Source organism: Heterodontus francisci, chromosome 14, assembly GCF_036365525.1.
Source record: "Heterodontus francisci isolate sHetFra1 chromosome 14, sHetFra1.hap1, whole genome shotgun sequence".
In the NCBI taxonomy this organism is placed as follows: domain Eukaryota; kingdom Metazoa; phylum Chordata; class Chondrichthyes; order Heterodontiformes; family Heterodontidae; genus Heterodontus; species Heterodontus francisci.
Genome location: NC_090384.1, coordinates 80,448,694 through 80,462,496, shown reverse-complemented (window position 1 = coordinate 80,462,496; position 13,803 = coordinate 80,448,694). Strand labels below are relative to the sequence as shown.

At 44.2% G+C, this 13,803-nt stretch overlaps 1 protein-coding gene across 5 annotated transcripts in view; it reads right to left on the bottom strand.

Moving 5' to 3' along the window:
• Window positions 1-13,803, bottom strand: part of lrp4 (low density lipoprotein receptor-related protein 4) — a 472,786-nt gene that overhangs the window by 5,994 nt on the left and 452,989 nt on the right. Inside the window, exon 38 of one of the 5 annotated variants that reach the window (XM_068046462.1) lies at window positions 12,555-12,620. The exons of the other annotated variants lie outside the window; for them this stretch is intronic. Coding sequence (XP_067902563.1) covers window positions 12,579-12,620 — 42 coding nt within the window. The 3' untranslated portion in view covers window positions 12,555-12,578. The remainder of the gene's footprint in view (window positions 1-12,554; window positions 12,621-13,803) is intronic. 5 annotated transcript variants of the gene reach the window in all.

Here is a 13,803-nt window from a genome sequence, read left to right as displayed (position 1 = left end):
CCTGCTATCCGACCCGAACCCTTTTTCCAAGACTTTTCCCCTACTATTGCTCCTCCTGTCTCCACAAAAATGAACAGAAAAGAAAAATTCTGGCTTCTTTAAGAGTGGCCTGTATCAGTCCCTTTAAAGACCATTGGTTAGGCATTGGTTAGGTCGCTTCATGCCTGCAACCAATGGGCAGGGCATGTACAGTGCACATCCTTCCCATTGCTTTTTGAAAATCCCACCAGCGTCCTACAACAGGCAGTGGATCCCCAGTTAAACATTGAAATAAAGATCTTGCCTAGAACAGGCAGCAGCGCTAGACACCTATTCAGGTTCCACATGAAGATGACATCAGTGGGTCCCTGGCAAGATTTCATTTTCTTCACAAGGATGCTAATCTTCTGATGTTGCTAGGGAACAGATTCTTGCTGCCAAGAAGGCAGGTGTGATGCTTCATGTTCTGCCATTGCAATGCACGGAGGGATATCAATGTTGGGAAGCACACTTCTTTTCCTTATGACGTGTCATTTCTAATTGAGAAACTATTGGGGGGCAGGGGTGGAATTGTAACCCCCAAAAACCAGTGGATGTAAAAATGTTAAAAATCTGAAACCTGATAACCCACCTACTTACAGACTTAAGCAAGGCAGGACGATGACTAGAGAGGGGTGTGCGGAGGCAGGCAGCCAACCCACTCGCAGGGGATAGGTTAGTCATTTAATTATATTAAGGTTGCATAACTCAAAATTAACCACAATTTTAAATTGAACCTGGGCCTCCGGATAGCTCCTCTGCAGCTAAAGGGAAGCAAGGACTGCGAGATCCAGGACATTAGTGCCTTTCCGCTTACCTACTGGATCCAGTTTATCTGCTTCACCCACATCTGCCGTGATCATACAACTCCCAACCCTTCCTATCTCAGGCCCCCTCCCCCACTGCTTCTGATCTCCACAACGCAAATGCAGCTCGGTAAGGACCAACAGAATTAGTCTGTTATTAATTTAAACTGTGAAATAAATCAAAAACAAATGTTCAATATAATTTAAAATCATTTATAAGCAATTACACGATTGTTGAAATCATGATACCTGAAATGTATCTATTCATAACTAATAAATTACATAGGAGCATACGAATTAGCAGCAGGAGTAGGCCATTCGGCCCCTTCATGCCTGCTCCACCATTTAATAAGATCATGGCTGATCTAATTGTGGTTTCAACTCCACTTTGCTGCCTACTCCCGATGCCCTTCGACTCCCTTATTAGTCCAGAGAGAGTGTTCAGAGAGAGCTGTTCATTACTCTGAATACTTTCTCTGGACTAATGCTTTGTCTTTTACTACAACTATTACCACTTCCTATGCCTTTTGTTCCATGGCATCTCTGTCATTTAATCTCTCCTGCCCTCCATCCTATCACACACCTTCCCTTTTCTTCTTCTTCCCTCCTTCCCCTTGCTCAAAGCCGATTACATTTCTAATCTTTGCCAGTTCTAATAAAAGGTCACAGACCTGAAACTTTAACTCTGTTTCTCTGTCCACAGATGCTGCCAGGCCTGCTGCACTTGCTGTTTTTATTTCAGATTTCCAGCATCTGAGGTATTTTCATTTTATTTAACTAAAACTGACTACCTTGCAGAGGCTGAGCGCCAACTCTCAGGCACTCCTTCCTCCCTCCCTCTGGACCATGACCATGACCCCACACCGAACATCAAGCCACTGTCTCCAGGGCTGTTGCTGACCTCATCTCCTCTGGAGATCTTTCCTCGACAGCTTCTCACCTCATAGTCCCACAACCTCGAACTGCATCTACCTCCTTCCCAAAAGGTAGACCCATCATTTCAGCCTGTTGCTGCCCCACTAAACTTATTTCTTCCTATCTGGACTCTGTTTTGTCTCCCCTTGTCCAGTCTCTTCCCACCTAAATCTGTGACATTTCTGACGCCCTACATCATTTAAACAATTTCCAGTTTCCTGGCCCTAATTGTCTCCTCTTCACTATGGACGTCCATTCTCTCTACACCTCCATCTCCCACCAGGACAGTCTGAAGGCTTGCCACTTCTTCCTTGAACAGAGGCCCAACCAGTCCCCAACCACTACCACCTTCCTCCACCTGGCTCAACTTGTTCTCACATTGAACAACTTCTCCTTCAACTCCACGCACTTCCTCCAATTAAAAGGTATCGCTATGGGTACCCACATGCGTCCTAGTTATGCTTGTCTTTTTTGTGGGTGATGTCAAACATCCCTTGTTCCAGCCCTACTCAGGTCCCCTCCCCTAAATCTTTTTCCAGTACATTGCTGACTGTATCGGTGCCATTTCCTGCTCTTGCCCGGAACTGAAAAACTTCATCAACTTTACTTCCAATTTCCACCCTTCTCTTGCCTTCATATAGTCAATCTCTGACACCTACCTTCCGTTCCTTGACTTCTCTGTCTCCATTTCTGTGGGTAGACTGTCTGCTAATATTCATTATAAGTCCACTGACTTCTACAGCTACCTCGACTACACGTCTTCACACCCTGCCTCCTGTAAGGACTCCATTCCATTCTCCCAGTTTCTCTGTCCCTGTCACATCTGTACTGATGATGCAATCTTCTACAACAGCGCTTCTGATATGTCTGATGTCTTCCTTTTCCCTCAAACAAGGATTCCCCCCCACTGTGGTTGACAGGGCCCTCGACCATGTCCAACTCATTTCCCGCACTTCTGCTCTCACCCCTTCCCCTCCCTCCCAGAACTGCGGCAGGGTTCCCCTTGTCCTCACTTTCCACCCCACCAGCCTCCACATCTAAAGGATAATCCTCTGCCATTACTGCCACCTCCAGCATGATGCCACCACCAAACACATCTTCCTTTCCCCTCCCAACAGCATTTTGAAGGGACCATTCCCTCCATGACACCCTGGTTCATTCCTCCATCACCACTGACATCTTGTCCCCTTCCCACAGCACCTTCCCATGCAATCACAGAAGGCCTACCCTTTTACCTCCTCTCTCCTCACCATCGAAGGCCCCAAACATTCCTTCCAGGTGAAGCAGCTATTTACTTGTACGTCTTTCAATTCAGTATACTGTATTCACTGTTCACAATGCAGTCTCCTCCACATTGGGGAGCCCAAACGCAGAATGGGTGACTGCTTTGTGGAACATCTTCGCTCAGTCCGCAAGCGTGACACGAGCTTCCAGTTGCTTGCCATTTTAATTCATCGCCTGGCTCTCACGTCCATATTTCTGTCATATATACATACAAATATATGAATTAGGAGCAAGAGTAGGCCACTAGGCTCCTCGAGTCTGCTCCGCCATTCAACAAGATCATGGCTGATCTGACTGTAACCTCAACTCCACTGTCCTCAGCCTGCTGCAGTGTTTGAGTGAAGCTCAAATGCAAGATCGAACAATGGCACCTCATATGCCTATGAGGCACTTTACAGCCTTCTGGACTCAACATTGAGTTCAACAATTTCAGACTCTGAACCCCATTTTCATTGTTTTTTTTAAAACCATGTGCTAGTCTTAAACTTGTTTTTCATGTTTTTGCTTTCAAACAGAGCTGTTCATTGTTCTGCCACTAATGCTGTCTCTAGACAAATGCTTTGTCTTTTATTACAACTGTTACTACTCCCTCTGCCTTTTGTTCCGTGGCATCTCTGTCATTTAATCTCTCCCGCCCTCTGCCCTATCACAGACCTTCCCTTTTGTTCTTCTTTCCCCCATCCCCTTTCACTTGCTCATAACCTATTACATTCCTCACCTTTGCCAGTTCAGATGAAAGATCATCGACTTGAAATGTTAAGTCTGTTTTTCTCTCCACAGATGCTGCCAGGCGTGCTGAATATTTCCAGCACTTTGTTTTTATTTCAGATTTTCAGCTTTTATAAAACTAACTGACCTCAGGTTGTGTTTACTTACAGCATTCCTGTCATCATAAAACAGTGTATTTTTTTATTGCTTAGCGTTACTACTCAGTACCCTACTGCTGCTTTGCTTCAATGAGGTACTGGAAGATGAGAATTACAGAAATTCAGGACAGAAAGTAGCCATTTATTCCACTGTACCTGTTCAGTGTTAGCTCTACAACAAAACTATTTTCTCTACAACAGCAACAATATGCATTGAGATAGCACCTTTAGCATAGAAAAATGTTCCAAAGTGCTTCATAAAGCAGCATAATCAGACAAAAATCAATGCTGAACCAAAGGAGATAGCATGAGGGGTGACTAAAAGCTTGTTTTATGGAGGCTCTCAAAGAAGAGGGAAGTTGAGAAGGAAGAGAGGTTTAGTATGGTAATTTCAGAGGAGAGGGCCGAGAGGGCTGAAGACATGGCCACAAATGATGGGTCAATGGGACTTGAGGATGCACAAGACGCCAGAACTATAAGAATGCAGAGTTCTTGAACAGCCTAAACCTAGGGAAGATCACAGGTATAGAGTGGGGTGAGGAATCAAGGAGAATTTTAAATTTGAGATGTTGGGAGACTGGGAGCCAATGTAGGTCAGTGAGCATAAAGGTAATGGGTGAACAGGACTTGATATGCAGTCAGATATTGCAGAAGGGTCTTTTTTGTAAGCTGAAGTTTATGGAGAATGAAGGATGAGAGGCTGGCCAGCACAACATTGCAAAATTTGAGTCCGAGTGTGACAAAGGCATGAATGAGGGTTTCAGCAGCAGATGGACTGAGGCAGGGTTGGAGGCAGATGATAGGCTGGATTTAGTCATGTTGGCGGGGCTCCTGGCGCCGGGCCGAAAATGCAGTGAGAAGCCTACCTCTGCCTTTTGGAGGCCCCCAGCGCGATTTAACAGCTCTCAGGCACTCAAATGCCACTGCCAATTCTCTTATCTCAGTGCCTCTAAGAGCTGCTGACCAATCAGAGGGCTAGCAGCTCAGTAGTATCGACACAGCCAATGAGAGCAGTGGCCACTGCTGGTACTACAGGTGGAGACCCTGACTAGAGGTAAGTGAGGTGGGGAGGCCCTGGCAATAGGGGGGGTGGTGGTGGGGTGGGTTGTACAATGACTGTACAATGAGTGTAGGAGGGTGTTAAAGGAGGTGGGTTGTTTTCCGCTGTGTTCCTCCGTAGGCCACTGATTGCCCACAGAGGAGGACCCCAACCCAAGCCTGCAGGGAGGTCACCCCGTTTCATAGCTCGAGGCTTAATTCCAATGGCAGCGGGAATAGGGCCTTAAGGGCCTCAATCGGCCTCTGGGTGGGAAGGCCGTCTTTGTGCTGTTCGTAAGGCTGAAGTTATTGCATATATTGGAGAACAAGTCCATGCTACATTGCATGTGCAGCTCTGAACCGACAACTAGTGCACAGTCATCGGCAAACAGGAAATTGTGAAGTATGTCCTTGGAGACCTTGGATTTTACCCGGAATCATCTCAGATTGAGCAGTTTCCCGACCATGCAATATCTGATTCCGATGCCAGGATCACCATCATGGAAGGCCGTCTTCGGCCTTTCCTGTCCCCAACTTAATCGTGTTGTGACGGGAAGGTGACGTGCCCTCCACCCCTGTCTCCCATCGCAATTCTATGGGCCCTCCATCTCCTAACCCATCTCCGGGGGGCCCATTAAATCCAGCCCAATGTTACTTTGTTATGGAGAGAATGTGGGGTTAGAAACTCAGCCTGGGGTTAAATTGGGCACTGAGCCTGCAAAAAATCTGGCTCAACTTGAGACACTGGCTGGGGAAGGGTCTGGAATCAGTGACAAGATTATGCAGCTGGGGACTTAAGACAATTACCTTAATCTTACCAAACTGAAAGAGCAATAGTCCTGCCCACTCTGCTTTACGCATGCGAGACTTGATTGTGTACCAGAGTCATGCCAAGAAGCTCAACCACTTTCAATTGAGCTGTCTTCAGAAGCTTCAAAAACCAGATGGCAGAACAAAATACCAGACACTGAGGTGCTCACCCGAGCTAGCATGTCAAGCATCCACACCATATTGAGACAGTCACAACTGAGTTGGGTTGGTCCTGTAGCCAGAATGCCCGACACTCGCTTACCAAAGGGAATCTTATGTGAAAAGCTTGGGCTGGATTGGCAGACCACGCATTCCATAGAAACATAGAAAAATGGAGCAGGAGTAGGCCATTCGGCCCTTCGAGCCTGCTTCGCCATTCATTTTGATCATAGTTGATCATCCAACTCAGTAACCTGTTCCCGCTTTCCCCCCATATCCTTTGATTCCTTTCGCTCCAAGAGCTATATCTAACTCCTTCTTGAAAACATACAATGTTTTGGCCTCAACTGCTTTCTGTGGTAGCGAATTCCACAGGCTCACCACTCTCTGGGTGAAGTAATTTCTCCTCATCTCAATCCTGAAAGGTTTACCCCCTATCCTTAGATTATGACCCCTGGTTCTGGACTCCCCCACCATCGGGAACATCCTTCCTGCATCTACCCTGTCAAGTCCTGTTAGAATTTTATAGGTTTCTATGAGATTTCCCCCTCACTCTTCTGAACTCCAGCAAATATAATCCTAACCGACTCAATCTCTCCTCATAAGTCAGTCCCGCCATCCCAGTCTGGTAAACCTTCGCTGCACTCCCTCTATAGCAAGAACATCCTTCCTCAGATAAGGAGACGAAAACTGCACACAATATTCCAGATGTGGCCTCACCAAGGCCCTGTATAATTGCAGCAAGACATCCCTGCTCCTGTACTCAAATCCTCTCGCTATGAAGGCATGTCATGAAGACATACCATTTGCCTTTTTTACTGCCTGTTGCACCTGCATGCTTACCTTCAGCGACTTGTGTACAAGAACACCTATGTCTCGTTGCATATTCCCCTCTCTCAGTTTATAGCCGTTCAGATAATAATCTGCCTGCCTGTTTTTCTACCAAAGTGGATAACCTCACATTTATCCACATTATACTGCATCTACCATGCATTTGCCCACTCACTCAACTTGTCCAAATTACCCCGAAGCCTCTCTGCATCCTCCTCACAACTCACCCTCCCACCCAGTTTTGTGTCATCTGCAAATTTGGAGATCTCAAGCGTGACGGTTCATTTAAGTAGCCAGGGCAGGCCGCCCCCCCCCCACCCCCACAATCACATGGAGGGGGTGAGCTGTCTGTCCCCGGCAATGGTATCAGCTGCCTGTGCGCAGGCACTGATGCCATTTTTAAAGGGCAGTCAGCTCTGCTGGGATATTTAAATATTTAACGACATATACAATAAAACTAAAATACATTTGTTTTACCCCTCTCCCACATCCCCAATAACAATGACATTAACGACTTACCCTTCCCCCCTCAAAACATTTACCTTTAACATCTGACCTTCCCCCCCCCCAAAACTGCACAAAACCTAAAGTAGAATCCTTCCCACCATTCCCTACACCCATGACGTTTATTTAACCCTGTTTCCCCCCTTCCATACTGATAAACTTACCTCCTCCCCCCTTCCTCACCAGCGTTGTGCCTCGTTTCCCCAGATGGGGCTCTGAAGATGCGAGAGTGCCAGCTGCTGTGCTGAAGATCGCAGTGGGCCCTCAAGCTCCCGGGTGAGTACGTGAAAAGGTATTAATTTAATTAATTTGCATTTGTTGATTTTGCTCCCGTCGCCCAGCAGCCCGGGGGGGGGAGGGGTGGTGGTGCTGCCACGGTGCCTCGCAGAAGGATTGGGCAAGGCCCTGCCAACGTCGAGGTCCATGGCAGGCTTCATCCGGAGCCATCTTCAGGCCCCACCCGCCACAGACCTCGACATCGAGAGCTGCTTAAAATCTAGCCACTTGAGTCTGGGGTGTGCTCTCATGACGGTCAAAGGAAGCGCTACAAGCACACTTTGAAGGCTTCGCTTGGGAGTTTTGATACCGACCCCGAATCTTGGGAGAAGCTCGCACAGGATCACTGCACCTGGCACAACCAAATAAAAAAGGGTGCGGCCTCCTTCGAAAGCAAGTGCATATCAGAGGCAGAGAGAAAATGCAAGGAGAGGAAATCCCGAGCCAGCTGCCCGTCCAAAACTTAATCGTCTGCGGTATCCTGCCCTATTTGCAGCAGTACCTTCCGGTGCAGATTGGCCTTAGCTGTCACCTACATACCCACCAGAGCCGTATCAAACACCACAGATGATGTACATGGTCATCTTTGCCTCAAAGGATGAACAACACACAATTTCTCATGCAATGTAAACAAATTTTTTTCTCATCTAACTTCAGGAACACTGAACAGGTGACTTTTTCTGAAATACTTGGATGCCAGCCCCCACCTTTTGAACTTTCATTTAAAAAATTGGTACAATTATATAATTGTCAGATCAATATTCAAGGGTAATGCCATTTGCAAGTCTCTATTCAGGAATATTCCTTGAATGGAAATTTTAAAATCAAACCCAATTTCCTAGACACAGAGCTAGGGCAAACCCACTCTATTTAATTATATATTGAGGAAAAATCAACCACACATAGCCTTGGTAACCGTTCATTTTATGGACATGCATTACTAATTACAGAAGAGCAGTACAAAGATATGGGCTACAAAAGTATTAAGAACATTTTGACATGTAAACTTTTGCACCTACAACATTACTAATCTACTCCGTGAAACCTCCAGTTCCAAGCCAATCCACATCTTATCAGACTCTTTGTAGCAGTAACGAAAATACGTTATCTTGTTTACCATAACTAACTACATCAGGCGTGAGGCCATGAGGAGAATACTGTTATTTGGACACATCCATTGCTATCGACAAATGAGCCATTTTTTTACCTTCTGGAACAATGGTTCATGTTGATGCATGTGTTGTGAAACTCAGACAGTCTGGATTCTTCTTTTGATCTTAGTCCTAACGCTTTTAGCTGCTACTCCACCCTTCTGTTTGTAGTCCAGCAGTAAAACAGCGATAATTGTTACGGAAATTTACCAGCTACTGCTTTCAATAACCACACTGACTGGCTCCTTTATGCCTGTTTTAATTTGTGAACTGCAAGTGGCTTCTCAAATATATTTTATATTTTCTTTCTTTCAGCAAGTCCATCGTTTACTTCCCAATCCCGTCAACCCCAATTTATAATTGTCGCAGTAGATAACATAAATAGAACCTTTTTCCTTTAGATCTCATTATGTGTCATGATAATTTGCTGATTATTTCCTTCTACCTGCACATTCTTGCTTTTCAGATAACAGTCTAATTCCCTTTTGAATGCCTCAATTGAACCTGCCTCCACCACAATCTCAGGAAGTGCATTCCAGATCCTAACTACTTGTTGCGTGAAGAAATTTTTCCTTATGTTGCTTTTGCTTCATTTGCCAATCACTTTAAATCTGTGCCTTTTCATTCTCAATCATTTCATAAGTGTGAACAGTTTTTCCCTATCAGACCCCTCATGATTTTGAATACCTCTATCAAATCTCCTCTCAGCCTTCTCTTCCCCACGGAAAGAAATTAACAGCCATTTGAAAATTTCATTCCAAACTCCCTCTTAAGGAAAGCAATTTGAATTGAAGCAGAGTTCCAAAATTTCTCTAGATCCCAGGACTACTACTGGCCAACACCTTCAGTAACTTCAGTTTAAACTTTTGGGAAACTTCTGTCCCTGTGATGGGGATTGTCTGCAGTTCAGATTGCAGCAGATGGCACAACTCTGGGCGGCGCAGTGGTTAGCACCACAGCCTCACAGCTCCAGCGACCTGGGTTCAGTTCTGGGTAATGCCTGTGTGGAGTTTGCAAGTCCTCCCTGTGTCTGTGTGGGTTTCCGCCGGGTGCTCCGGTTTCCTCCCACCTCCAAAGACTTGCAGGTTGATAGGTAAATTGACCATTGTAAATTGCCCGTAGTGTAGGTAGGTGGTAGGAGAATGGTGGGGATGTGGTAGATAATATGGGGTTAATGTAGGATTAGTATAAATGGGTGGTTGTTGGTCGGCACAGACTCGGTGGGCCGAAGGGCCTGTTTCAGTGCTGTATCTCTAAATAAAAATAAATAAAATTAACTACCTAGTGATGTTTAACTTGTAAAGGCAATTCTCTGCCATTCCTTGATAGGTGTGTGTCTGTCTCTGAATATAGCTTCATTGGTAATGGCAGGCGATGTAAGAACACAGCCCTTCTTTCATCATTTGTTCTTGCCCTCCAAATACTCAAGCAGACAGGAGCAATATTTGCAATAACCATGTTATCAACTTTTATTATAGCAATCATAAATATTTGTTTCCCTTTAAGGAGCCACTTCTTGGGCTCAACCTGCATGTCCCTGACCTTTACATCTAATATTGGACTGTGCTTGCTTCCACGTCACTTCCACTTTCTCCTGATTTGTACGTTTCTTTCTCACCATGTTCCTCATCCATTGGATATAATTTTCTCCAATCACTAATGTTAATAATAGCCAATTTTAACAAGAGGTCATGTCGACTTTTCACTAACATTAGTCAGCAAAGGAAATATACTTTTTTGTTAGTTGCCCATCTCTTTTCTTTCACATTCATTTGGCACATTCTGTTGATCCTACTCAATCTGATTATATTTTCCTCTGCATAAAGCTTTCCATTGGGAACAATGAACAATGTATCCATGAATGCACACTCTGTGATAACTTAACTACACAGCTCTTTTTCCTTCATTTCAGTTTGAATCCACAATCTTCATACTTTTATAAATTTATTTGAAGTTATCTAAAGTTCTGTCTTTCTACTGAGAACAAGCCCAATTTTTTCAACCTATTCTCATCTGAGATTCCCAAGACCATATAAATTAGGCTTGGGAGTATTCAAGTTGCACAGTAAAATTAAAGACAGCCAAATAAACATATATTCTAAATTGTTTAAAAAATGCTATTATATTAATTTTGCTATTTAAATCCAAATTTGAATTCATAGAACACGGCCAGCTAGTGAGCATTTTGACTAAATATTGGAATAGATTTCCATCTTTACTGCCAGTGTGCTAATCAGCACCTGGATGGAGAACAGATAGGATATTCTGATGGGATGGACCACACACCCTCTTACAGAAGCCCTTGATTTTACTTCAATTACTTTCACTGCAAGGACAATCAGGTGGTTCTCTTAATGGTGTCAGATCATCCACAACAGATTGTGCTTTCTGCGCTGCACCCAGGTAATACTTAAGGCTGAGGGGATAAAGATGAAAATATAACCCATTTTGTTTACAAAACAAAGTAACATTAGTAAGGAAGTCAAATAATTACTTCTGGTGGTGAATGAAGAAATTAATTACTAATATCACCTGTTTCTTAATAAACTGGAAAGTATTTAGCAAAATAATTATAATTCTGTTCTGAAATTGATTCAAAGGAACCTAGGAGAAAAGAAAAGGTAGTAGTACAAAACTGCATGCACAATTTGGTAGGTTTTCATGCTGTGACAGGGAGTTATCCTGTTATTAGCTTTACATTATTTTTGTTATGGAAGCATTTGCATTTTGCAAACTAGAAAAAAGCTTGAACAAAAACACACTGAAAGAATATTGGGTGCTGTTGTGTTAAGATGATCTGAAACTTCTAAACTTTTGTTGATATTAAACTTTATCAAATGTTTTCTAGGTTATAGTATGCCATGAGTAAAACAGAGAAAATGTGTACATACTTATTGGAAGAATCATCATAGGATTGCATAACATTTATCTTGTGGTATATAAAGTAACATTTAATAGCAATTCACACTTTACTATGGGGGGAATTTTGTGCTGGCAGTGGGGATCTTAGCGTCGGGGAAAACGGATGCCGAGATCCCCGAGTCACCTCTTTTCCAGAATGCCCACCAAATTTAGTGCCAGTCAGTGCTGGAGATGACCATCCTGGAGGTTGAGGATCATTGCTGAAGCCAGACCTCAGGTAGATTAGGGCAGGAGGGGTCAAGCGGGGGAGGGGTCGGCAGCAAGGACGGGGTGGGGGGGAGGGGGGAGTGGCCCTCAGCCGGCCCCCCCCTTTCCAGATGCCGGGACCCTCATTCAGGCATTTTGCCTTTGAATGAGCAAACCCGCCACACCCCACCCCACCACAGAGCTGGGAAGCAGCCCACGTGGTTTTTCCTACCATGCTTCCCGTGCGGGGACAGGGCTGTCTGCTGCACGGGTAATTGCGGCTGCGGTAGGAAGAAGCTCTTAATTTGGGGCTAATTGGGTCTCAATTGGCGGTGGGATGGGATGACTGTTCACAGGACTTCCTGCCCTGGACTAAATTTTGGCGGAGGCAAGATGGTGGCGGCAACTCCCGACCACCATTCCACCTGACTTTATACTCTCCCCACCTCCAAACCTGCTGCGGGGGAGAGCATAAAATTCCAGCCCATGTGTAAGTGTGTAAAATTTGATTGCATAGCTAATCTCAGGCAGTATTCCATACAAAAGTTGGAGAAATTTAAAATCTTGTACTCAACAGCACTGCACCGAGTTTGCATTCTCTTTTGTTAATATTTCTTCAAACCTGTTAAATAAGTGCATCTTTTAAAAAAATCTGTTATTGTCACAGAAATATATCGGCCCTTTCCAGATTTGCAAAATGCCACAGTGCATTGTGCCAGCCCGTGTCAAATGGATGGAAGTTTCTGGGTTGTGGGCTGCCCGTGTCACACACTCATGCTGACGTGTACCTGAGGTGACGTTTGAAGTAGAAGTCAGAAAATGAAAGGTGAAAGACTATCAGATGGACCAGAAAGCTGCAGTGGAGGAAAAAGATTTCCAAAATACAACACATCAGTGATTTTGAATCTTCTATTTACTATTGTTAAGTAGTTTGATGCTTTGTATTATACATTATGTTATTTTATATAATAAAAATATAAAACAGGACAATTTTTTTTCATACAAAAGGCTCAATATTGTTGAATGAGTAAACCTGTCCCTACCCATACCGGTCATAACTAACTCTGCTTACATCCTGACTTCTCATTTAAACCTTGACTTCCTGTCCCTCTTCATCTGCTATCTTAAAAAACCCATAGCATCCCTTAATCTCTGTTTTCTGAGGAAGAGTGTAATGTCATAAAAAAGGGTTGCTCCATTGCAGCATGCCCTGACACTCTTGTTGAAAAATTAAACAGAGAAGCATTATGCTTTTCAGGACATCAGATTGGAAAGTAGAGAAGAAAGAGAAAGGGACAAGATGTGAATAGGGACAAAGCAGGCTATACTAAACATACGTGTGAGTAACCATTTAAAGGTTAATATACAGTCACTGATTTTAGCTAAGCACTATACCCATGAATCAATGACCTAAACGTTACTATAATGACCAATGGTACGTCCTAACATGAAGATAAAAGACAAGTTTATTATTGGTCACCGTTATTTCTGAAATCAAAGGATGAAGGGTCGATTTCCTGACCCTCGTGCCCAAGAAACACCCATTCCCAGGGTACAAAGGTCAGGAAGAGGGGACGGAGCCCTATTATGCCAGGTCTTCACCACCTTAATGTTGCCCTGGGGAAAGGAGTGGAAAGAATGGGCACAGACTCATTGTACCAATGAAAATGAGGGACGTCTGAGCAGCAAGATTATAAGAAAAGTCTTTTTTTTCCTACAGAACTTAAAACATTCGGGCCTCTGTTTCCCTGCTCTGGATAGCAACCAAGGCTGATGGTCAGGAATGCAGCTGTGCTGCAGACACCTGCAGCTGCATTCAAATCCCCAACTCCCACCATCCCTTTTGCTAGCACTGAGTCAAAGGTGCCCGTTAGCAATGTTATCAGCCCAGAATTGGAAATAAAATATCCAATTTTTGCTCTTGTTCCTTTCTCTGACTGTGTTTGCTTCCTTGTCACCAAATTGACCTCTTTGTAACTTTTCTCACAGCTATGGCCTGTTCCATTAAGTATATTTTTGTACAATCACGAATGTCAA